This window comes from Haliotis rufescens, unplaced genomic scaffold (assembly GCF_023055435.1).
Source record: "Haliotis rufescens isolate VD_foot unplaced genomic scaffold, xgHalRufe1.0.p SCAF_10, whole genome shotgun sequence".
NCBI lineage: Eukaryota > Metazoa > Mollusca > Gastropoda > Lepetellida > Haliotidae > Haliotis > Haliotis rufescens.
In genome coordinates, this window is record NW_025963780.1 from 33,625,852 (window position 1) to 33,649,706 (window position 23,855).

Here is a 23,855-nt window from a genome sequence, read left to right on the forward strand (position 1 = left end):
AATTCTTTTGCAAACGGCGGATTTGTAAGGACGTTTTAAAAATATATGGCGGCAGATTATTTTGGGAGAATTTTTTACAGCCATCCACACCAAAAACCTGTTCGCCATGGGATCGTTGGTGGGATGGTATCGCCAGACAACCCAAGGGCACATCTGTAATGTAGGATAGTATCAATACACGAGTGTCCTAAAACAAGATGACACCATGTGGTCCATATATAATCATTCGTCCGTAACGTTTGTTGGCATCAATAGAAAATTATTATTCATATTTTTACATTTCATAACTATCGATTTTGTCGCCCTCACCAGAAGTTTCTAATTCTTTTTACGGCACTTCCCTAAACTGGAAATAGGTTACGCTTCAAAATCACTTTTATATATATATATATTTATTTTTATCCTTCGGCGAATGAATTAATATCCTTTGTAAACAATGGATAAACCATTGCTTCTATTCTTGTAGAAGATTGTTTCGTTGTTTGAGACACAGTCTTATATTCACAACGATGTATCATAATGGTTTAGAGACTGGTAAAGTCTAGACAGCCTCCGCTGACGTGACCTTTTTTGGTGACCTGGTAAGGCGCCCGAACCCAACGACCCATTCTTTGAAGCCCTCGTAAAATCTCATCTTTTTCTTATTAAAACTTTAAGATTCGAAGAAACATTTGTCAAGGCAAAAATTCAGATGAACAGACTTATCAACTTCACTCATTTCTGTTGATATATTTACGAAAGATGCCACGCAACCCAGAATAACAACACTGGTGCCCCAAACAGTTTGACATGCGTCATATGACCGGCTAAAGTGTACTGCAAGGTCACATGATCACCGTACATGTTGAGGAAGTGTAGATGGCGGCGTAAGGTCCCTGCTCGTCTGCCTCAAGTTCGAGCTCAGGTAAATCCACTCTTTATCACCTGTTTGTTTGCTTTCTACAACCGCTAATCACCATGGTCACACATGCAAATATAGTAAAATCAGTTACTTGCGCTGTGAAGTGGCAGTGTTGCAGACCTTCGCATTTGTTAGAATCTCCATAATCAGCTCTTCTGCTAACCCAGCAGTGAATGAGATGGGTGTAGCGATGCATATCTTTCATCAAAACAAGTTGCGCTGTACTCTATACCGAGTGTGTATAAATAGACAGCCCGCAGCATCTCGCTCTTCTGGGCCGTGTTTGTTAGTTACCTTGAGAAATTGGGTGAAAACTACCTGGCCGACCGACCAGGTTATCCTGGTGGAAAATGTGCGGTATTTTTCACGTCAGGAGTTCTAGCAGTAGCAAGTGTTGCAATGCACCGGCTATAATTGATTCATGCATGTATATCTGGTCAGACCTAGTCTAGTGTTACCTGCCCCCGTCAATACAGATATAACACTCCAGCACCAAACAGTGGGCACATATACAAGAATGCTGTGAGGCCTTCCCCAGAGGCAAGCAGTCAGATACTGAGGTAGAATATATTCTTCTTTGATAGCCTTTTTTAGAAGTTGATGACGTACTAAGTAGACTCAATTTATTGACAGTAGACATGTAGACACAATTTATTGACAGTAGATATGTAACTTGTTTGATAGGCATTACTTAGAAGTTTGCGGATGACAAGATAGACACAATTTTATGGATAACAACTTCTTTAATACTGTAAAAAGCGACGTTTCGGTATAGATCCTTATACCGTTGTCAAGCAAGACTGAATGAGGGACATAGTGCAGAATATATATAGCAAGTGGAGGATTAACAGTAGGGGATTAACAGTAACACCAAGGGCATACATGAGTGGGATAACATAGGTAGGTGTGACAACAAGGATGATGCTATCACAACACGATGGACAGCTTCTAGCTATGTGGTTTCTGTCCATCGTGTTGTGATAGCATCATCCTTGTTGTCACACCTACCTATGTTATCCCACTCATGTATGCCCTTGGTGTTACTGTTAATCCCCTACTGTTAATCCTCTACTGTTAATCCTCCACTTGCTATATATATTCTGCACTATGTCCCTCATTCAGTCTTGCTTGACAACGGTATAAGGATCTATACCGAAACGTCGCTTTTTACAGTATTAAAGAAGTTGTTATCCATAAAATTGTGTCTATCTAGTAGATATGTAGACACAATTTATTGACAGTAGACATGTAGACTCAATTTATTGACAGTAGACATGTAGACTCAATTTATTGACAGTAGGCATGTCGACACAATTTATGGATAGCATCTTGAATAGTAACTTAAGACTTTTTACCTTATTTTACCTGCATTTTGAACATAACATGCCTCTCCACTCCTCTGTAACCACACCCCCATCCATTCAGCTGTGTAAACCCATCCATTCTCTGTACTTCACTTGCTGACCTGTGAAGATACGGGGTAGAATAGGTCTTCAGCAACCCATGCTTGCCGTAAAAGGCGACTAACAGGATCGGTGGTCAGGCTCGCTGACTTGCATATCATCGATCCCAATTGCGTGGATTGATGTTCATGATGTAAATCACTGGATTGTTTGGTCCAGATTCGATTATTTACAGACCGCCGTCATATAGACATGATAGATGATACTAAGTTTAATTATTTTATTTTTCTTTCCAGGTGAAAAACCAAGAGAGAGGCTATAACCCAGTAGGACAAGGAACATACAAAGATGGGTATGTAGTCATGGTAACGCAGTCTTCAAGTTGACCACTAGTAGTACATCACATGGTTCATAATTTCTTAATGTCACGTTCAGTGTTCACGGCACATGTGCACAGCGTCTATCCTATCTGATACTTGTGTGAAATACTGCATGCTCTGAACTAGCTGTAGGAATCCTGGGCCCACTTGCACAAAACGATCTTATCGCTAAGACTATTGTAAGTCTATGTTAAAGTATGGGAGTTAAGATCATCTTAGCGCTAAGATTGCTTTGAGCAAGTTGGCCCTGGATGCGAGTCCTTTCTGACGAATGTCTACAATGGGCACGCTGCGTCCTTGTAACAGATCGCGTCCAATGACTTCTTGATAACCTTGATCATTACTTGTGATCTGTGAGCTTTAGTATTGGGTAAAGTTAGGACAACTGCTTTGGGCATATCTATTTATTACCTACGGGTTTAAGAAACAGGTGGGGAGACGAGTGTCGTACAATGTTGACCTCATTTTATTTGTTTTGATTGGATAACTGTGACCTTGCTTAGGTCACACATGAAACATCACACTGGCACTATTTTCATTCTTAAAAACTAATGACGCCTTCAACATTAACAGGGGCGGTCTGAAAGCCTAGTTGTTAAAGCGTTCGCTCATCATCCCGAAAAACCGGGTTCGATTCCAGACATGGGTATAATGTGTGAAGCCCATTTCTGGTGTCCCCCGCCGTGATTTTGTTGGAATATTGCTAAAAGCAGCGTAAAACGATACTCACTCACTCATTCACTCAACATTAACAGGTTAGATGCTGCAACATTAAAGTGACTTCTTTGAGTGGCATTTAGAAGTTGGAATGGTAACTTAGACAAAATTGTTATGGATGAGCAACTTCTTTATTACAATTGGGCAACGTTTCGGTGTAGATCAAGCAAATGATGTACAAACTAGGTATGAGCATGATATATATACATAACAATAGATTGTTATTTCATTAACATTATTTCATTATTTCATATTTCATTATTTCATATTTCATTCAATAAACAGTGTTTTCTATTGTTATGTATATATATCATGCTCATACCTAGTTTGTACATCATTTGCTTGATAACGGTGTTAGAATCTACACCGAAACTTCGCCCAATTGTAATAAAGAAGTTACTCATCCATAACAATTTTGTCTTAGTTAACATTAAAGTGTGCTTGACATTTGAGTAGGACTAGTTTACATATACACATGCACAGAAGTGTCAACAATGCCCATGTTTTGGCACATATAAGTATTCATACTGAACCTGGTTTGCAACAGGTTTAGGTTTGGTCCGTTGAGTGGACATAGATTGTTATTTATTTACACATATTTAACATTGGTAATCAGAGCTTCTGATAACTTTTTGAGCAATTGAGTTTTTACTCTAGGGTTCTAATTTAATTGGGTTATTACATTTTTCATTGGGTAACCAATATTTTTTCACTCATCTATTCATAACTCTTTTGGGTTTTTCCCCAAAAGAGTGGACATTTTAAGACTTCAGAAAATGAAATAATGTTTTAGATGTATATAACCATGATAACTGTTCTAAATATATAGGCTTGACTCGGAAAGTAAATAAGCTGATAATTGTGCTTCAGAAATTAGCTCCTTTGTACGCATTCTGAAAAATCTACATTGGGTATTTACGCGTTCTGCTTTTATACATTTGAGTTTTCCATTTAATGCATGCAATTCTGTACGCAAATTAATTGAAAGTATTTGGGTTTTGAATATTTTGGGGGGTATTTTATGCAAATACGCTGCTTGTCCATAGCTCTGGGTAACGAATAAAATACCATGCAATTCTTGTCAGATACCACTTCTATGAAACTTGTGAACTTTCTAGGTATTTAATCCAGGTTTCACTTGGTCAGATACCAGGGATGTCAACTCATTTCATAAAAATGGTATCTAATGAGAATGAGTGTCATATTTTACATGTATATGATACTGTAAATCTGGAAAATAATGCGTCTCCAAATTAATACGACTGCTTACCCCTAGCCAAAAATGCGACATTTCCTTAATATTTCATATTACATGTGAAGATTCTGGGGTAGAATAGGTCTTCAGCAACCAATGCTTGCCGTAAAAGGCAAGTATGCTTGTCCTAAAAGGCGACTAACGGGATCGGGTGGTCAGGCTTGCTGACTTGGATGATGCATGTCATCAATCCCAATTGCGTGGATCGATGCTCATGACATAAATCACTGGATTGTCTGGTCCAGACTCGATGATTTACAGACTGCCGTCATATAGCTGGAATATTGCTGAGTGCGGCGTAAAACAACAAACCAACCAACCAACCAATCATATTACATACCTATCTCAGTGATGTATTATACATACATATGTGATATAATAAATAAATATGTGAAAATGCATGTAAGGATTTGACTTCAGCAACCCATGCTTGCCGTAAGAGCCGACTCTGCTTGTCGAAAGAGGTGACTAACAAGATCAGGTGGTCAGGCTCGCTGACTTGGTTCATGCATGTCATCGTATCCCAATTGTGCAGATACATCAATATGTAATTGTTTCTTTTTGATGTACTCTCTACACATCTGTGTGCAATATGGAGGTAGTCAACATATCCAGCCAAAATCAGTCATCCATGTCAACCCATGGTCGCTATACCTTAGCCAATATTCCCATCGATCACATCATTCCATCTGTCCGTAAATGTTCAGTAGTTGGTTCCATGAACTCATTCTTGCATGTTAAGTTGGAAGTCCCATTAATCACTCAATGGACTACTGGTAATTAATACCATCACTCCCTGGTCAACTGTTGGTACCATCCATCCACAGTCATTCATCCCATCCATCCATCACTCAGTGGTCAACTGCTAATCCCTTCCATCACTCTGAGGTCAACTGCTAATCCCTTCCATCACTCAGTGGTCAACAGCTAATTCCATCCATCACTCTGAGGTCAACTGCTAATCCCTTCCATCAACCAGTGGTCAATTGCTAGTCCCTTCCATCAATCAGTGGACAACTGCTAATTCCATCCATCACTCTGAGGTCAACTGCTAATCCCTTCCATCACTCTGAGGTCAACTGCTAATCCCTTCCATCACTCTGAGGTCAATTGCTAATCCCTTCCATCACTCTGAGGTCAATTGCTAAACCCTTCCATCACTCAGTGGTCAACTGCTAATCCCTTCCATCACTCTGAGGACAACTGCTAATCCCTTCCATTACTCAGTGGTCAACTGCTAATTCCATCTATTACTCAGTGGTCAACTGCTAATTCCATCCATCACTCAGTGGTCAACTGCTTATCCCTTCCATCACTCTGAGGTCAATTGCTAATTCCATCCATCACTCTGAGGTCAACTGCTAATCCCTTCCATCACTCTGAGGTCAACTGCTAATTCCATCCATTACTCAGTGGTCAACTGCTAATCCCTTCCATCACTCTGAGGTCAACTGCTAATCCCTTCCATCAACTGGAGGTCAACTGCTAATCCCTTCCATCAACTGGAGGTCAACTGCTAATCCCTTCCATCAACTGGAGGTCAACTGCTCATCCCTTCCATCACTCAAAGGTCAACTGCTAATACCATCCATCACTCCATTCTCCAGTATGCATCTTTCATTGCTAAGCTACCAGCATGTCCATAACCCATCCTCAGGTACATCTCTGATTCATATTTCCCCATCCATTGTGCCCATGGAGTTTCACAGGCCTTCATCACAACAGTCTTCCTTCCCTCAGACCCAAAGCCTTGGGAGTCAGATTTCAAATCACGATCAAGAACCGCTAGGCCGACATCCTCTGAGCAATCTTCCACCACACCAAAGTGGGGTGCTGGGTCAACAAGGTCAACAGGATCATCCTACCAGGACCCTGCTGCCACCCGCAGATGGGGTGCCCCGCCCACATCCACAAAGTCTGATGAACCCCCTAAGCGTCGATGGGGCCCAGGTTCTATGCCCACACAATCAGACGACTCTGGCTCAACTCCAAGATGGGGATCTGGCACATCATCAACATCCTCAGCCCCATCTGAGGAGACCCCAAGACGTAGGTGGGGATCAGGATCAACAAGGACATCTGACACAACATCAGCAACATCAACAACACCTACGGAGGAGACCCCACGGCGCCGTTGGGGGCCAGCATCAACACCTGCAGATGAACCTTCAACACCTGGTACAGAATCTAAAAGAGCATCTGACTTTAAACCAAGGAGATACAAATCCTGGCGGGACCCTTCTCCAGAACCATCTCCAGAACTGGAAGCCACTGAGGTGTCCTTGACCTTGCCGAGTGGAGAGTCAGAACCCATTGTGGAAGCATCAGAAGAGCCAGTAGAGGCTACCTTCACCTTGGAACCGGCTGTATCAACCCTGGAGGCAGCGTTCATTACTCCCAAACCAGAAGAGGAGGCACCCAAACTTGCTAGTTAGTGTTGAGCGTTCAGCAAGTGTTATGTCGTCTATGACCTGTGTACATGGTGTGTTTGTGCAGTGGCATGCTGAATACTGCTTGCTCCAAGAGAATCCTTATGTTTTTTGTATCACGAATCCCAGAAGATATATTCCTGTCCGAATGCATATGATGATGGTGTGAAGGGTTAATTTTTTTTATAACATTTATTATTTTCAGAGATATATCATTTTGCATGTTGTTTCCAGTAATCTTTGCCCAGCCAAGCTGATACATAGACTTCAGGAGTTATGTTTTTTGCATTTATATATATTACTGATATCCCAACATAACAGTGCTCTCTTAATCCCAAAGTGACAGTGCTTTGGTGCAGTAATTCCTTCCAATCCGAAAAAAAACCCAGAACTGTATCAATCAGTAAAGTCTGTTTTCTGGGGCAATATTAAAAAATCCATTTTGCCGTCATTACAATAATCCAAGCCATGTCATTATGTACTTCAAGCCATACCATCTTCATCACTATGATACATCATCGTTGGCACCAGTGCACTTGCACTTAGGATGTATACCATTCTCATCATTAACATGCTCGGACCAACCACTCTCTACTTGTATTGGCAGTAGAGTTTGATGAACTTCTAGTCTCTGAAGTGAACATAGTTGAACATTTGTTATGTTAAATTGTCTTTTAATATATATAATAGAAAGGAGGCCAGAGAGTCACTTCAGTTTCAGAAACTGAAGATTCCAGACTTTTCAGATATTTAGTTTCTCTGTCTGTGTGAGAGTAGTGGGTGGGTTTATGTGGGTGGTTTGGTGCTTGGGGGTCAGGTGGATTGTTTCATCGGTGGATTTAGGTGGATAGTTTTGTGCTTGGGGGTCAGGTGGATTGTTTCATGGGTGGATTTAGGTGGATAGTTTTGTGCTTGGGGGTCAGGTGGATAGTCTCATGGGTGGATTTAGGTGGGTAGTTTTGTGCCTTGGGGGTCAGGTGAATAGTTTCATGGGTGGATTTAGGTAGGTAGTTTGGTGCTTGGGGGTCAGGTGGATAGTCTCATGGGTGGATTTAGGTGGGTAGTTTTGTGTTTGGGGGTCAGGTGAATAGTCTCATGGGTGGATTTAGGTGGGTAGTTTTGTGCTTGGGGGTCAGGTGAATAGTTTCATGGGTGGATTTAGGTAGGTAGTTTTGTGCTTGGGGGTCAGGTGGATTGTTTCATGGGTGGATTTAGGTGGAGAGTTTTGTGCTTGAGGGTAAGGTGGATAGTTTCATGGGTGGATTTAGGTGGGTAGTTTTGTGCTTGGGGGTCAGGTGAATAGTTTCATGGGTGGATTTAGGTGGGTAGTTTTGTGCTTGGGGGTCTGGATGGCCTGGATGGTGAGGGGCAGGTGGGCCTGGATGGTGAGGGTCAGGTGGACCTGGATGGTGGGGGTCAGGTGGGCCTGGATGGTGAGGGACAAGTGGGCCAGGATGGTGAGGGTCAGTTGGGCCTGGATGGTGGGGCAGGTGGGCCTGGATGGTGAGGGTCAGGTGGGCCTGGATGGTGAGGGTCAAGTAGGCCTGGATGGTGGGGCAGGTGGGCCTGGATGGTGAGGGTCAGTTGGTCCTGGATGGTGGGGCAGGTGGGCCTGGATGGTGAGGGTCAGGTGGGCCTGGATGGTGAGGGTCAGGTGGGCCTGGATGGTGGGGCAGGTGGGCCTGGATGGTGGGGCAGGTGGGCCTGGATGGTGAGGGTCAAGTAGGCCTGGATGGTGGGGCAGGTGGGCCTGGATGGTGAGGGTCAAGTGGGCCTGGATGGTGAGGGTCAAGTGGGCCTGGATGGTGGGGGTCAGGTGGGCCTGGATGGTGGGTCAAGTGGGCCTGGATGGTGAGGGTCAGGTGGGCCTGGATGGTGAGGGTCAAGTGGGCCTGGATGGTGGGGGTCAGGTGGGCCTGGATGGTGGGTCAAGTGGGCCTGGATGGTGAGGGTCAGGTGGGCCTGGATGGTGGGGTTCAAGTGGGCTTGGATGGTCGGGGTCAGGTGGGCCTGGATGGTGAGGGTCAGGTGGGCCTGGATGGTGAGGGTCAAGTGGGCCTGGATGGTGAGGGTCAGGTGGGCCTGGATGGTGAGGGTCAGGTGGGCCTGGATGGTGAGGGTCAGGTGGGCCTGGATGGTGGGGCAGGTAGGCCTGGATGGTGAGGGTCAGGTGGGCCTGGATGGTGGGGTTCAAGTGGGCTTGGATGGTCGGGGTCAGGTGGGCCTGGATGGTGAGGGTCAAGTGGGCCTGGATGGTGAGGGTCAAGTGGGCCTGGATGGTGAGGGTCAGGTGGGCCTGGATGGTGAGGGTCAGGTGGGCCTGGATGGTGAGGGTCAGGTGGGCCTGGATGGTGGGGCAGGTAGGCCTGGATGGTGAGGGTCAGGTGGGCCTGGATGGTGGGGTTCAAGTTTTGGCTTGGATGGTGGGGGTCAGGTGGGCCTGGATGGTGGGGCAGGTGGGCCTGGATGGTGAGGGTCAAGTAGGCCTGGATGGTGGGGCAGGTGGGCCTGGATGGTGAGGGTCAAGTAGGCCTGGATGGTGAGGGTCAGGTGGGCCTGGATGGTGAGGGTTTAGTGGGCCTGGATGGTGGGTCAAGTGGGCCTGGATGGTGAGGGTCAGGTTGGCCTGGATGGTGGGGGTCAGGTGGGCCTGGATGGTGAGGGTCAGTTGGTCGTGGATGGTGGGGCAGGTGGGCCTGGATGGTGAGGGTCAAGTGGGCCTGGATGGTGGGGCAGGTGGGCCTGGATGGTGAGGGTCAAGTGGGCCAGGATGGTGAGGGTCAAGTGGGCCAGGATGGTGGGGCAGGTGGGCCTGGATGGTGGGGGTCAGGTGGGTCTGGATGGTGAGGGTCAAGTGGGCCTGGATGGTGAGGGTCAAGTGGGCCAGGATGGTGAGGGTTAAGTGGGCCTTGATGGTGGGGGTCAATTGGGCCTGGATGGTGGGGGTCAGGTGGGCCTGAATGGCTGGGGATGTCACTACCTAGTCACACAGGTCTATATAAATCCAACACTCTTAGTCTGTGACTTTAGCCACCTCTCAAATCCCAAGTCAATTTCACAATTTCTTTTACTTGGTGATTTATCTAGATTTCCAAACTCAATGACTTTGCAGGCAAATTGAAAAATATTATAATATTGTTTAAAATTGAATGTTTTTATTCTTCTTATATTTGTAAATTTGGAGGAATTTGGGGAATTTTTAATTCAAATTGGGATTATTTTCTTTTACATTTGCTGCAGACTTCAGTCCGAAAATCGGCCTCTGAGCAGGTTGAGATAAACTCCCGTTACTCTCATATGATAAGCTCACCAAAGGTTGAGATAGTAGAATCAAATGTTTGATTAAATATTAGTACATGGACAATGATCAATTAGTCAGTTAAGTGGATGGCTTTGTCTTGACCAGAGCTGAACAAAACATGGTTGGTCCTAGGTGAACTTTGACAATTTTTTAATTTGTTTAGTTTACATTTTATAATCCTATCATTACCCCACTGATTCATTCATGCTTTATATGGAAGCCCAGGTGTGTTTTGTATTAGGGGTAATAGGCATACAATGGTATTTACTCAGAAATGTTCCTCTTCAACCTTCAACCAATTAAATTCTAATGCTTCACTGTGGGGCATAGGTGGCCGAGTCATCGAGGACACCACAGCTCACTGTGCAGAGTGGTGTCCCTTGGGCATGCCAAACACCTATGATCAGGGGTTCAAATCCCGGTCCACCATGATTATGTTTCTAGGTTTGTCAGCACCATACCCATGCTCATGGGTTTCACCAAAGTGGTAAACATCTGAGACCTGCACAAGTTTGGCGTTCCTTACACATGAAACTGACACACCGTGATATAACTGAAATACTGTTCAAAGCAGAGTTGAACCCAAGTTACTCACTCACTCATGTTTAGCTGCTGAAAACATCACAGCCAATAACAGCATGCTGCACTCACAGTTCAAAATTGTGTGGTATTTTTAACAACTTGTATGTTTGAACTCCCCTGGTGCTTAGCTGTCAAAGTTGTTACAGTAAATATTTTGATGGAATGGAATAGCTCAGTGGCTATTACCAGTTATGTCCCTTCTAAGCCTCTCCTATGGACCAATCAGATTCCACCTCTCGTATCACTTGCGTTTGCTTTACACAAAATGGTGGCGCCCGGTCAATTCGATTTGATAGACAATCAAGATCTATATTGGGATAAAACGCGTCTTACATCGCGAAATGCATCAAATCACGTGAGCACCTTGATTAAAAACATGCAAAAAACATTTGGAAAATATCTGCTGACAACGAGTTGGCAGTGAACATGCTTTGCAAATCCTGCAATCGACCGAAATATGCATGACAGTCTACGAACCGGATTTCGATTTTGGTGTGCGATTTTGATTGGACTATGCATAGACTCGTTAGTCCAGCCAAAATGTAACTCCATAATACTAGCCTAGTTTGGCAAGGGTGGTAACTGGACTTTTATAGTCAGTTAACTCTCTTGCCTCAGGAAGATGAAGACAACTGACAATATGGAGGTCTACTGACCATCTGTTGTTTCACAGACCCATGAAGATCTAGGGTAGAATAGGCCTTCTGCAACCCATGCTTGACGTAAAAGGCAACTTTGCTTGTCTTAAGAGGCAACTAACAGGATCAGGTGGTCAGGCTCGCTGCCTAGGTGGATGCATGTCATTGCATCCCATTTGCGTAGATGGATGCTCATGATCACTGGATTGTCTGGTCCACACTTGATTATTTACTACTGCCGTCATATGGCTGAAATATTGATGAGTGCAGCGTTAAACAACAAACAAACAGTTGCTTCAGAGGCTCCTTACCTGTGATCAATCATCAAAGTCTACTTATATATTTGGGGTGGTCAGGTAGCCTAGTGGTTAAAGCATTCGCTCTTCACGCCGAAGACCCGGGTTCGATTCCCGACATGGGTACAATGTGTGAAGCCAAATTTTCAGGTGTCCCCTGTCGTGATATTGGTGGAATATTGCCAAAAGCAGCGTAAAACCATACTCACTCACTCACTCACTCACTACTTATATATTTAATATAAGATGATACTATTTTGGTAATTGGCACATCTGCCAATTAATATAATGCAAAGTGAAAAATAAATAATCTCAGAAAATAATATTCTCCCCAACAAAATGTGTTGACCTGCTTGACCCCTAGTAATACAATATCTGCAAGACAAAAATGTCCAGCATAAAAAACACAGCACACGCGGCATCATAGAAAACCTTTCCAAATCTTCATTGTCTACTTTCGTTTCATTTTCTTCCCATCTATCCACCAGGATCATTCGCAGGGTAATCTGTGAACAAAGAAATAACAGAAGTCTGGCCTTCATTGCATCAACATTCTGTAATCAAAATACTTGGTTTGACAAAAAACATTATGAAATGAATAATTATCACAATATAAGCCCAAATAATTTTAATCCTGATAAAGCCAGTGACATTATGCTGTGAATCTTGCATAACGATGTTCCCAAATGTCATTAACCCATTATTTATTAATTCTGCATTCTACTTGGTTGTAGTCCAGTTATTTATTTTGTTGGAAAAGATATATAATTATATGTGCAAATGATTTTAGTTCCAACTTACTGTAATATTTGGAGCATGGTACATTATCTGAGTCGGGGAATTTTATCAGCAGATGTTGAAGAACCTGATCTCAACTCTCTCTCTACTGATCATTAAGCAGACTTTTTATCATACCAAACTCACACATTCTGATTGGACGTAAGTTAAAGACGAAGTATAAAATCTATAGGGTTAATTGAAGGTTAAAATATTTTTTTACAATGTAACTCTTTAGTTTCAGTTAATTCCTCTTTACTGCCAAGCAGAATAAAACAGCTTAAGCATAAAATGATTATTTGTTTGTGTAGAATTACTTGACAGTGCTTATTACGGAGGTGTGAGTCATGCCATCATCTGACTCTGATTAACATTACAGAGTCAACTGATGAAGCATCAAAGTTGGCTGAATCAAAACCAGAGCAGGTACTGGTACCAGAACCCGCACCCACACCAGAGCCAACACCAGCACCGGTGCAAGCACCGAAACCAGAACCTGTGGTGGCGCCTGTGGTAGCGCCTGTGTCAGCACCTGTGCCCAAGCCTGTACCAGAACCTAAGCCGAAACCTGAACAAGAGCCGAAGCCAAAGCCGAAACCTGTGCCAGAATCTAAGCCGAAGTCAGTGCCAGAGCCGAAACCCAAATCTGTGCCAGAACTTAAGCCAAAGTCTGTGCCGGAACCAAAGTTTAAGCCTGTATCAGAACCGAAGCCGAAGTCGGTGCCGGAGCCCAAGCCAAAGCCTGCCGTGAAGACTGTGGCAGATCCTGTGCCACAGGCTGTGCACAAACCTGTGCCACAAGCAGAGAAGGAGGAGCCCCCAGTCAGTGAGTCTGTGTTCCTGTATATATCCAAGCTCGTTGTAAATATGTAGCGGCCATAAAATTTCAGAGTCCCGTGATGGGATTCGAACCACGGACCTTCTGAGCACAGGTCGGACGCCTTGTCCACATTACCAAAGAGGTTAACCCTGTCAGCAAGCTGAAAAGGTAAGGATGTCATCTGTGGGATGACTCCACGTCCTGCTACAAATAAACCATGCTTATCAGGCCAGTCTTCTGTCCTTGAGGACATGTGCAGGTGGGCGCTGTGGACATTATAGATCTGAAGTACTTGTCCTTGTGTACACGTCAGATATCTTTTACATAGCTGTGATATATGATTGTGATATTGCTGTGATATTGCTGTGATACATCTGTGATACATCTGTGACATAGCTGTGGACCCATGAAGATCCGGGGTAGAATAGGTCTTCAGCAACCCATGCTTGCCGTGAAAGGCGACTATGGCTGTCATACATCTGTGAGTGTGATATGTACCTGTGATATGGCTGTGTGATACATCTATGACACATAGTTGTGAGATATGGCCAGTGTCCGAAATAACTGCCTGTAAAGCTTGTAACTTTTCTGTCAGGCAGCATGAAATTTTCCTCCACCTGCCCGACTGTTTTAAGAAAACTTATGTATTCATCGTAGATTCTCAAGTAATTGTTTGCAATATTTCAATTGAATTAAGACATGATTTGTCTCTTAGTTCTTGTGCTTTTTCAATATTTATAATGCCTGAATGCAGGCAGGTAACTTTGAAGATGGGCAGGCAACACTTTTGGGTCACCTGCCCGACTGTCTTGTTGAGTTTTTAAATTATTTCGGACTCTGGATATGGCTGTGGTACCACTGATAGTCAGTGATGGCTGGGGTACATCACACAATATGTCCTGCCTCCTCACATGATGTCCCTACTCCGCAGATCCGGAGGTGATTCGGTCTTGGGAGTCTGACGCTAACAAGGGCTCCGAGGAGCATCAGCTGAAGCTGGGAAAACACTTCCTGTCTCTGGCCGACTCGGATATAGAGAGGGACCGCAATGCAGGCCTGGCTCTTGATTGGCTGCTTCGAGCCTCCAAACAGGGTAGTGAGGAGGCAACAGAACTGCTGCAGAGTTGTGTCAACAGGAGTCTGCCTGGTAAGATTTAATACTCTTATGTGGGTGTGCTACAATGAACATGATGAAATAATGTAAAGTACAAGAACTGATTTTCAATTTCTGTTTGAATTTGAATTTTGGGGGAGTGGTGATACCCAAATATGACATGTCAACATTTACTTCCCACTGTGGAAAACAATCTTGGATTAAGCAAAAGCGCACTGAACATTGGTATTAGCTATTAAAATAGATCAGATTATTCTTAGAATAAATGATCCTGTGGTATAAGTGTTCATCTTTTGTAAACTTGTTTGGGTGTTGTAAACACTGTTAGATATTTAAAATCGTTTGCTTGATGTGTAGGCACAAAATGTGTTGTCAGAATAAGAAAGAGATATAAGCCATGGAAAGAAAATAATTTGCAGTTTCAAGTGTAAAATGTGTACAATGTTGAGGCATAGTGTATTTCCACCTTTTCACATCCTGTCTCCCAGACCCTAGAGAATAAATTAAAAAGGAGCCAAATCAAGTCTAGAATGATTTGGCAAGTCTAGATTGCCACAGCTCTAAGCATCGCTCTGGGCTCCTTTTGGATGTTATTTTGTAGACATATATTTTTTGATAACATAATTTTATTTCTGGGACTAAATGTTAGTCTAACATACTGTTAACCTGTGTGGTATGGGTCCGAATAGGCCCTTAGTACCCCATGCAGAGTATACAAACCTTTCTTCAAATAAAGCCACTTACCTAAGGACACATAACATATAATATTTGTAACAGTGTGGACAGGACAGTAATTCTGGAAACCCGCATAAGATTCTGGTAGGTTTGACTGACAGCTACTTCTTTTAGCCCTTACAATTGTTAGACCTGGGAAGATCCGGGGTAAAAATAGGTCTTCAGCAACCCATGCTTGCTGTAAAAGGCGCTATGCTTGTCGTAAAAGGCGACTAACGGGATCAGGTGGTCAGGCTCGCTGACTTAGTTGATGCATGTCATCAATTCCAATTGCGTGGATCGATGCTCATGATATTAATCACTGGATTGTCTGGTCCAGACTCAATTATTTACAGACCGCCGTCATATAGCTGGAGTATTGCTGAGTGCGGCGTTAAACAACAAACCAACCAACCAACTTACAATTGTTCTAAGTTTGCTGATGACGTTGTGATTCTGCAGGCATCAATGAGAAGGATGCCAATGACATCACATGGTGCCTGAAGACGTCGTCCTATGAGAAGAAGATCCGCTACGCGGCTCGCAGCTTGTTCCAGAGAATCAACACGACACACAAGGAGGCTCTCTCGAAGGATGAGTACATGGACGCCATTAAAGGCGTCACTGGGAAGGTGAAGGAGCAGAGGCTGCTGATGGCTGCAGGTAGGGGGGACAGCAGGGCCAGATAACCTTTTGAGCAATTGAGTTTTTACTCTGGGGTTTCTATTTAAATTAATTGGCCTTTGTCAGCTGAAACTCAAATGTTTATATTCTTGGCCTACATCAGCTGAAACTCCAGTATTTATATTCTTGGCCTACATCAGCTAAAACTCCAGTGTTTATATTCTTGGCCTACATCAGCTAAAACTCCAGTGTTTATATTCTTGGCCTACATCAGCTGAAACTCCAGTATTTATATTCTTGGCCTACATCAGCTGAAACTCCAGTATTTATATTCTTGACCTACATCAGCTGAAACTCCAGTATTTATATTCTTGGCCTATATCAGCTGAAACTCCAGTATTTATATTCTTGGCCTATATCAGCTGAAACTCCAGTATTTATATTCTTGGCCTATATCAGCTGAAACTCAAGTATTTATATTCTTGGCCTATATCAGCTGAAACTCAAGTATTTGTATTCTTGGCCTACATCAGCGGAAACTCCAGTATTTATATTCTTGGCCTATATCAGCTGAAACTCCAGTATTTATATTCTTGGCCTACATCAGCGGAAACTCCAGTATTTATATTCTTGGCCTATATCAGCTGAAACTTGAGTATTTATATTCTTGGCCTATATCAGCTGAAACTCCAGTATTTATATTCTTGACCTACATCAGCTGAAACTCCAGTGTTTATATTTTTGGCCTACATCAGCTGAAACCCCAGTGTTTATATTCTTGGCCTACATCAGCTGAAACTCCAGTATTTATATTCTTGGCCTACATCAGCTGAATCCCCAGTATTTTATATTCTTGGCCTACATCAGCTGAAACTCCAGTATTTTATATTCTTGGCCTACATCAGCCGAAACCCCAGTATTTTATATTCTTGGCCTTCATCAGCCGAAACCCCAGTATTTTATATTCTTGGCCTACATCAGCTGAAACTCAAGTATTTATATTCTTGGCCTATATCAGCTGAAACTCAAGTATTTATATTCTTGGCCTACATCAGCTGAAACTCCAGTACATTAATTATCCCCTTGACCACAGTCATCAGAATCTCATTCTCTTTCTCATCCTGTGCCATTTTCACACCTCAGATGTTCACTTTATTCACTACACAGGTAGGAAAATCGGCAAAGAAATATCTGAGAATGAATTTGTGAAGATGCTTTCGAAGAAAATTCAAGGGACCGTGACCTTGACTACAGAGGAGCTAGCCGACACCAACGTGTCATACGAATCGGCCGGATATGTGACAAAGGTAAGACAATATGACAATAACTACCGGTACTATAAGTTGGACTTATGGTAGAAAAAGCCAAGGATGCACACAAAATGAAGGTTGTAGCGACCATTTATGGCACTAAGATGAGGTTAAAAATGGCCATATGTGACAGATAGATCTTAAACACAACAATACAGTCAAGTCCCGTTAATCCGACATTGTTGGTTGCATATAATTATGTCGGATTGATGAGTATGTCGGATAACGAAATTAGGTAGTCAAAAGATAAAAAATTGGACAACTACACGATAGATAACGATACGAACACGTAGGAAAATGAAAATTTTGAAACTGGTGCCGCAATGCTTAAGAAAGCTGCTTTCTTAGTGGCTAATGTCAACTTCCTGTTAATAATTTCATTAGTCGGTCCAAGTTCGCAAAAGGTCGTTTTGACGTGACCTGTAATGGGATGTCCTCAGCAGAAGCGAGATCTTGTATCCGAGTTTAGGTAATCTAGGCATGTGATTAATCCTGTTTTGTATATTTAAAGCAGTAACTGTTTATTGTTAAGCAAGTTTATCTCTGCAGCTGTTGAAATATGCAGCTACTCACCGACTCGTCTCGCATCAAAACACAGGGCTGTGTACTCGCGGGCAGATGACCACGGAGTACGCTGATCACTGTGTCGGATTAATGAGACTGATTAATGAGTGATTTCAGCATTTCGTTGCAAATTAGGTGTGTCGGAGTCAGAGTGCAAGACTATCAGATTAACGGGTCTAAATATCACTTATTTAATCGGTTCCCATCATTAGTGTCGGATAAAGCCGATTGTCAGATTAACGATTGTCGGATTAATGAGACTTAACTGTATAAGATAATTCGATGTGAAAAACAATCATATCTGACAATGCGAGGTTAACGACCATGCATGCTACGAAGTCATGTATATTAACACATGATTAAATGTCATTTAAGAATGAAGAGGGAAATACATGAATGACTTGGTGAACACATTTGTACTTGAAGGTCAAACATCAATTATTAAAAAGTAGTTTTGCCCAATATGATGGTGCCACCATCTCGGCCACTCAAGACATCTGGCATACCACTTACTTTGAGTTATTTCAGTGTACACAACTGGTACAAGTACATTAGACTGGGATCTTCACATCGAGTCTTACTTACTTACTTACCTAAATTAGGAATTTAACGTGCGCTTTCCGACATATGCGTATTTCGCGCACAGGCCCGCCAGGCCATTTGGTGTTTGGTCGAAAAAGGTATGTCCGAAAAGGTGAGGCAACCTAGGTGGGGCTGTTTAGGGTTGCTTACTTAATTTGGAGAACAATTTTGGAATTTTGGAATATGCCAAAAGGTGGAGAGGGGGGGAGACTAAAAGGAGTTTGTGTGTTTTTATAGGTTTAAAATTTTAGGGTTTATTGGCAGCTTGTCTGTTGTCCTTTTATTTTTAAATGCGGCCGAGTAGGCCTGTTTTGATTAGATATATGTCTAGTGTTTTAAAGGTTTTTAAGTCATTTAGGGGGTTCAGTACATTTGCTAGTGTCATTTGATTGTTGCAATTTAGTGTGGGTTGTAGTGTTGTTCTGTGTTGCACATCGAGTCTATGGCCATGCATGCTTATAAGCCTAGATATGAAAATATCTCGAGATGAGAGAAATATGATATTTTAGTGGAGGTAACTCTTGTATGACAATAGTTGCGTCAAAGTGTTATGTTCACTGCAGTGAAATATCAAGTGTTATGTTTACTGCAGTGAAATATCCCTTGGGCACGCCAGAAACCTATGATTGTGGGTTCGAATCCCGGTTCGCCCCGATCATGTTTCTAGGTTTGTCAGCACCATACCCGTGCTCATGGGTTTCACCGAAGTGGTAAACGTCTGAGACCTGCATCACTTCGGGCTTTCCTCCCACATTAAGCTGACACGCCGTGATATAACTGGAACACTGTTATAAGCGGCGTTAAACCCAACTCACTCACTCACTCATTCTTGCTAAGTTCCAGCTCTAAGGCCTTGCCATCTCAGAGGACATGTTGAAAATGCAAAATGCAATGACTATGGTAAATTGAACAGATTGACGACAGACAACATGCCATTGCATGTGCTCACAGTTTATTTGTACAACTAGTTGCGCAAGAGTATCGTCCAATGTGTATAATCCAAGTATTTTTATTGTTAAATTATGTTAAAGTTTTATATATACAGTCAAACCTCATTGTGCCAAACTCATGGGGACCAGAAAAACAGTTCCAGTTATCCGGGACTCAAGACATCGGGAACACTTTTTGTTAATTTGGATACTTGGGACTCCCAAATGAGTTCGAGACAACCAGGGGTTCGACATATCAAGTTCGACACAATGAGGTTTGACTGTACAGAAAAGCCGATCTCATAGGAAGGCCGAGGTATTAACTTGGTCCTTGAAATCTGTATCAGACTGTTATAAGTGGTAGATAAGCCCTACCCCAACCTTAAACTACGTCTCGTCATGGTCTGACATCGGAAATAGAATATCAACCGTCCGTATTGAATTACGCATGTTAATCCTGTCGTTGCACCATCTGTAATAAAAAGTGTTTAATTGTATATCTGGACTCATGTTTGTAATCTACGTAATCTACTTTCATCATGTTCATTCAATAATATTTACATTAATTTCGGTGTCCATCCGGTACTTACAACTTCAATTTGCCCCGTTCCATAAGGTCTGCTTTACCAACTCGCCGTTATTTACAGCAACCACGCTCATATAACCGCTATTGACAACTTGAAATGCTCCTTAGTTGACAGAAAATGGATACATATATCATAACTGCCATACTTTGACTTGTTAAAAGTAATATTTGTTGTAATTTGACAATTAAATGTCAACATATTGTTTCTGCAATGGAAATAACAGGTGTATATATTGTGTGTATCAGGCTATAGAAGTATGTTCAGGGGTAGAAACTAATATTTTTAGTCCAGAGATAACATATAGCAAAACCCTTATAAATGGCCTTTTTGTACTGGTCCTTATGATGCCTTAACTATTGGGCAGTTTGGCAAGGTCTGTAGGACAAGCGCCAATTTCTAATACTGAATTTTTTATACATGTACCTATCTTCAGGGATGAGTCAGAGTGTCATGGTGACACTGTTGCACACGAGGAGCAACGCTGAGTCAGCACACCTGTCAGTACTTCACTACATGTGTGCTAAGGAAATGACACAAAAATCAACTTGATAATACCGAGTTTCATATTTATGACAGTTTGATTGAATGTTTGTGGAGCGATCCTATTCAGGTGGCACCAGGTGGAATTCATGAACAGTTGACTAATATAATACTGCATCATCTCATTGACATTTATGGTGTCATGTATGGTCATATATGGTTGTTTTGACATCTTGGTGTAATACATGGTCATTTTAACCTCATCTTAGTGTCATATATGGTCGTTTTAACCTCATCTTAGTGTCATATATGGTTGTTTGAACCTCAGCTTAGTGTTGTCACAATGTTGTTTACATGTTAGTATTCATGTTTTACCCTCTTCATGGCCAATTATTTATCTATGAGTCGGGGGGCACTGGGTGGCCCAGTCGTCTAAGGCGCCACGATTCACTGTGCAGAGTTGCGTCCCTTGGGCACGTCAGAAACCTATGATTGTGGGTTTGAATCCCGGTTCGCCCCAATTATGTTTCTAGGTTTGTCAGCACCATACCCTTGCTCGTGGATTTCACCGAAGTGGTAAACGTCCGAGACCTGCATCACTTCGGGCTTTCCTCCCACATTAAGCTGACAAGCTGCAATATAACTGTAATACTGTTAAAAGCGGCGTTAAACCCAACTCACTAACTCACACTCATCTATGAGTGTGTAGTGTAAAGTCATTAAATCATGTGTTAATAGGTATCAATGACTGTTGCAAAGAAACTTTGTTTCTTTTTACATATTCTTTACTGTTGTTTCTTATAACCTTATTTATATGGTATTATGTTGAAAATAGTCCAGAAAATATTCAGGTGAGCTACAGAGCATATTTTGATGAGAGCAAAAACAAATCAAGGAATTCCGAAAACAGGGTTGAATCAGAAAATGCCAAAGTGTATATTATTTCAGGTGGAAAATTAAAAGGTTAATTTATGACATAGAAAAGGAGCATCTGATGAGATGATCATTGTTTATGTTGCAGATTTACCGCTACCCCCGACAGACCTTTTCTTCCGTGATGGACCAGGCATTGGAATACTCCTCCCAGGAGGGGCTGAACTGGGTTGTGTCCCTCATCCCCACCAATCAGCTGTACGTCCTCGGCCTGCTCTTTGTCTACAGCTTCATCACTCCTGACTTCATGTTTTTCTTCATCCCGCTCTTCATCTTCTACCTCTCCTTCGCTGCCATCATCGTCTGCACCTTGCAGATGTTCTACAAGAAGAAGAAGCAGAACGATGCTGCAACTCTGGCTGGTGTTCTCAAAGAACTCGACGTGACCATCGATCTCGACAAAACGGAGTCTCAGTTCACCTGGAACTCACTCACTCCTTACATCGTCTTCTTTTGCAACCTGCCGCTCGTTATCGCGAGTTTCTCGCTTTGCAACAAATCCTACGTTCCTTGTGCCGAGATTACAGTCATTTCCTTCGTCATGACCGGATTATGTTTCTTCAGCCTCAGCGACCACCATGACAAGCTGACCTTCTTCGCGCTGTTCGCCAACCTGCTGTCCTCACTCCCCGTGTTTCTACACAACTTCCCATCAGTGCCGTTACTTAAACAGATTATCGGGTTCCTCACAGATCCATTCATCGCTTTGGACACTGGTGTGGGTATTACCTTTAATGTCAGTATTCCTTCAGTAGCATATGCAATAATCCCCTTGTTCTTTGTTCGAATGGCCACTCGGAAGTCGTGGGAAGGAACATACCGAGTCCTAATCCCCCATCTTGTCTGTTATTTCTGGTTTAACATCCTGACCTCGACCTTCCCTTTCACCTCCTGGGTGGGGCTAGCTCGGGCCACCATTGGCTACATGCTTCTCCCTGTGCTAGTCCCACTCAGCCTCGTCGGAGTTGCTGTGATGTTCATCTTCGCCGTCTACAAAGCCTTCCAGACAGAGATGCTTGGGAAGATGGTTGTGACTGTTGTCCTTCTTGCTATACCGATTCTCATGACCCAGACCAAGAAAATCTTCGGAAAAAAATTTGATGCTAAGTTTGGAATTGCCAAAAAGGTCGTCATGGTTGTTTTCGCCATTCTAGCTTTGGTGCCACTGATTTTTGTCAGAATTCCTGCATGGAAGAAAGAGGTTCCTGTTGAACTGTCGTACGAAAATTACACTTCTTTATGTTTCCGAGAAAAAGTGGTAAATGATGTCCCGCAGCAAATTACTTGCAGCCATCTCATTGGTACAAAAATTACATGGACTGGAACGGTTGAAGGTGTGACCGTTGTAAAAATTGAGAATACAGCCGAAAGCGTCATTGGCACTCTTCCCTCTTTCGTAGCGAAGCCTTTATATTGCATGTATGGGCAGCCATTCCCGCAGTGTGACCGGAAACTGCTCAGTAAGAAGGGTTACAGTTTTTGCGTTATCATGCGTGGACTCGGACATTCATGCCATGTTAAGAACCACAATGTGTACACTTTCGAAATTCTCATGCTTACTGGGGATCAGAACATCAAAATAGAAGCTGGCGATAATTTCAAGGAAACGGTTCTTGCTCTGGAGATCGGGGACGTGGTGCAGTATAGAGGGGCACTGACAGATAACCTCGGAGGAACTGTCCCCAAATTAAAACTGTCTTCTTTGAAAGCAACCAATCGCACGCTGCCAATCATGATGCATGTTGACGAGGATGACGACAAGTACATGTCCGCTGTTCAGGAAGCAATTGCCGTTACTTTCAACTTCCTCTGGTTTCCGCTGCTGGAGTTTTCTACCAAGTAACCATGGCAATAAAATTTTATCAGTAATAAATGGATTGGATATGAACATTTAGTTTATGAGCTTGTAAATGATGTTTTCAATTCGATGCATAATTCTACAAGAATGGTTAGGGTTGTGAATAGAATTTGTTAGAATTATTCTAAAAATGTATTGCATGCATAAATCTTTATGATGTTTATGTGCATGTTTGCATATTTACTATGTTTGCTATATTGGTCGATTTGACAATTGTTTTGTCGTGGATGATATCAAAGTAAAAATTAAGAATATTTAAAAAATATTAACATATATAGGGAAAAGTCTTTTTATGATCATTTTCACAAGCTTTGAGATTTTTAAAAAAGTATGAATTTTGTTAAAATAAATAGTTATTACTTTGATGTTCAATCCCTATATTATAGCTCCAGGTAAGTTGTGTATTCGTATAAATACCGTAGTCGACATGATAAGCGCCCAGGGTGCTCTCAAAATTAGAAATAGAAGGCTCGTATTAGAATAAAATTTTGGTGAAAAAAAAACAGAGTTGAAAGATCGTAAATTTAGTGGTTTATGCTGACAGCCTGAAATGATACAATAGAAAAGTGCATATTAAGGGTGTATATAACACACAAGTGCGTATTATACACAAATAAATAAGTCTTGTGTATATTGATCAATCGGAAGGGTGTTAATTGGG

The 23,855-nt window shown here is 42.5% G+C and overlaps 1 protein-coding gene across 4 annotated transcripts; it reads left to right on the forward strand.

Annotated features, from left to right (window-relative positions):
- Positions 1-823: 823 nt before the first annotated feature.
- LOC124130987 (wolframin-like) lies at positions 824-23,737 on the forward strand. 4 transcript variants are annotated; one of them, XM_046494042.2, is made up of 8 exons: positions 824-904; positions 2,601-2,656; positions 6,397-7,086; positions 13,059-13,505; positions 14,431-14,646; positions 15,790-15,990; positions 17,119-17,258; positions 21,425-23,737. In XM_046494042.2, exons 2-8 carry the CDS (start codon positions 2,653-2,655, stop codon positions 23,177-23,179), a joined length of 3,453 nt encoding a protein of 1,150 aa, XP_046349998.2. In that variant the 5' UTR covers positions 824-904; positions 2,601-2,652; the 3' UTR covers positions 23,180-23,737. The 4 variants fall into 4 exon arrangements, with proteins under 4 accessions (XP_046349998.2, XP_046349999.2, XP_046349997.2 ...); XM_046494041.2 differs by lacking the exon at positions 824-904 and adding an exon at positions 1,171-1,461; XM_046494043.2 differs by lacking the exon at positions 6,397-7,086.
- Positions 23,738-23,855: the final 118 nt, after the last annotated feature.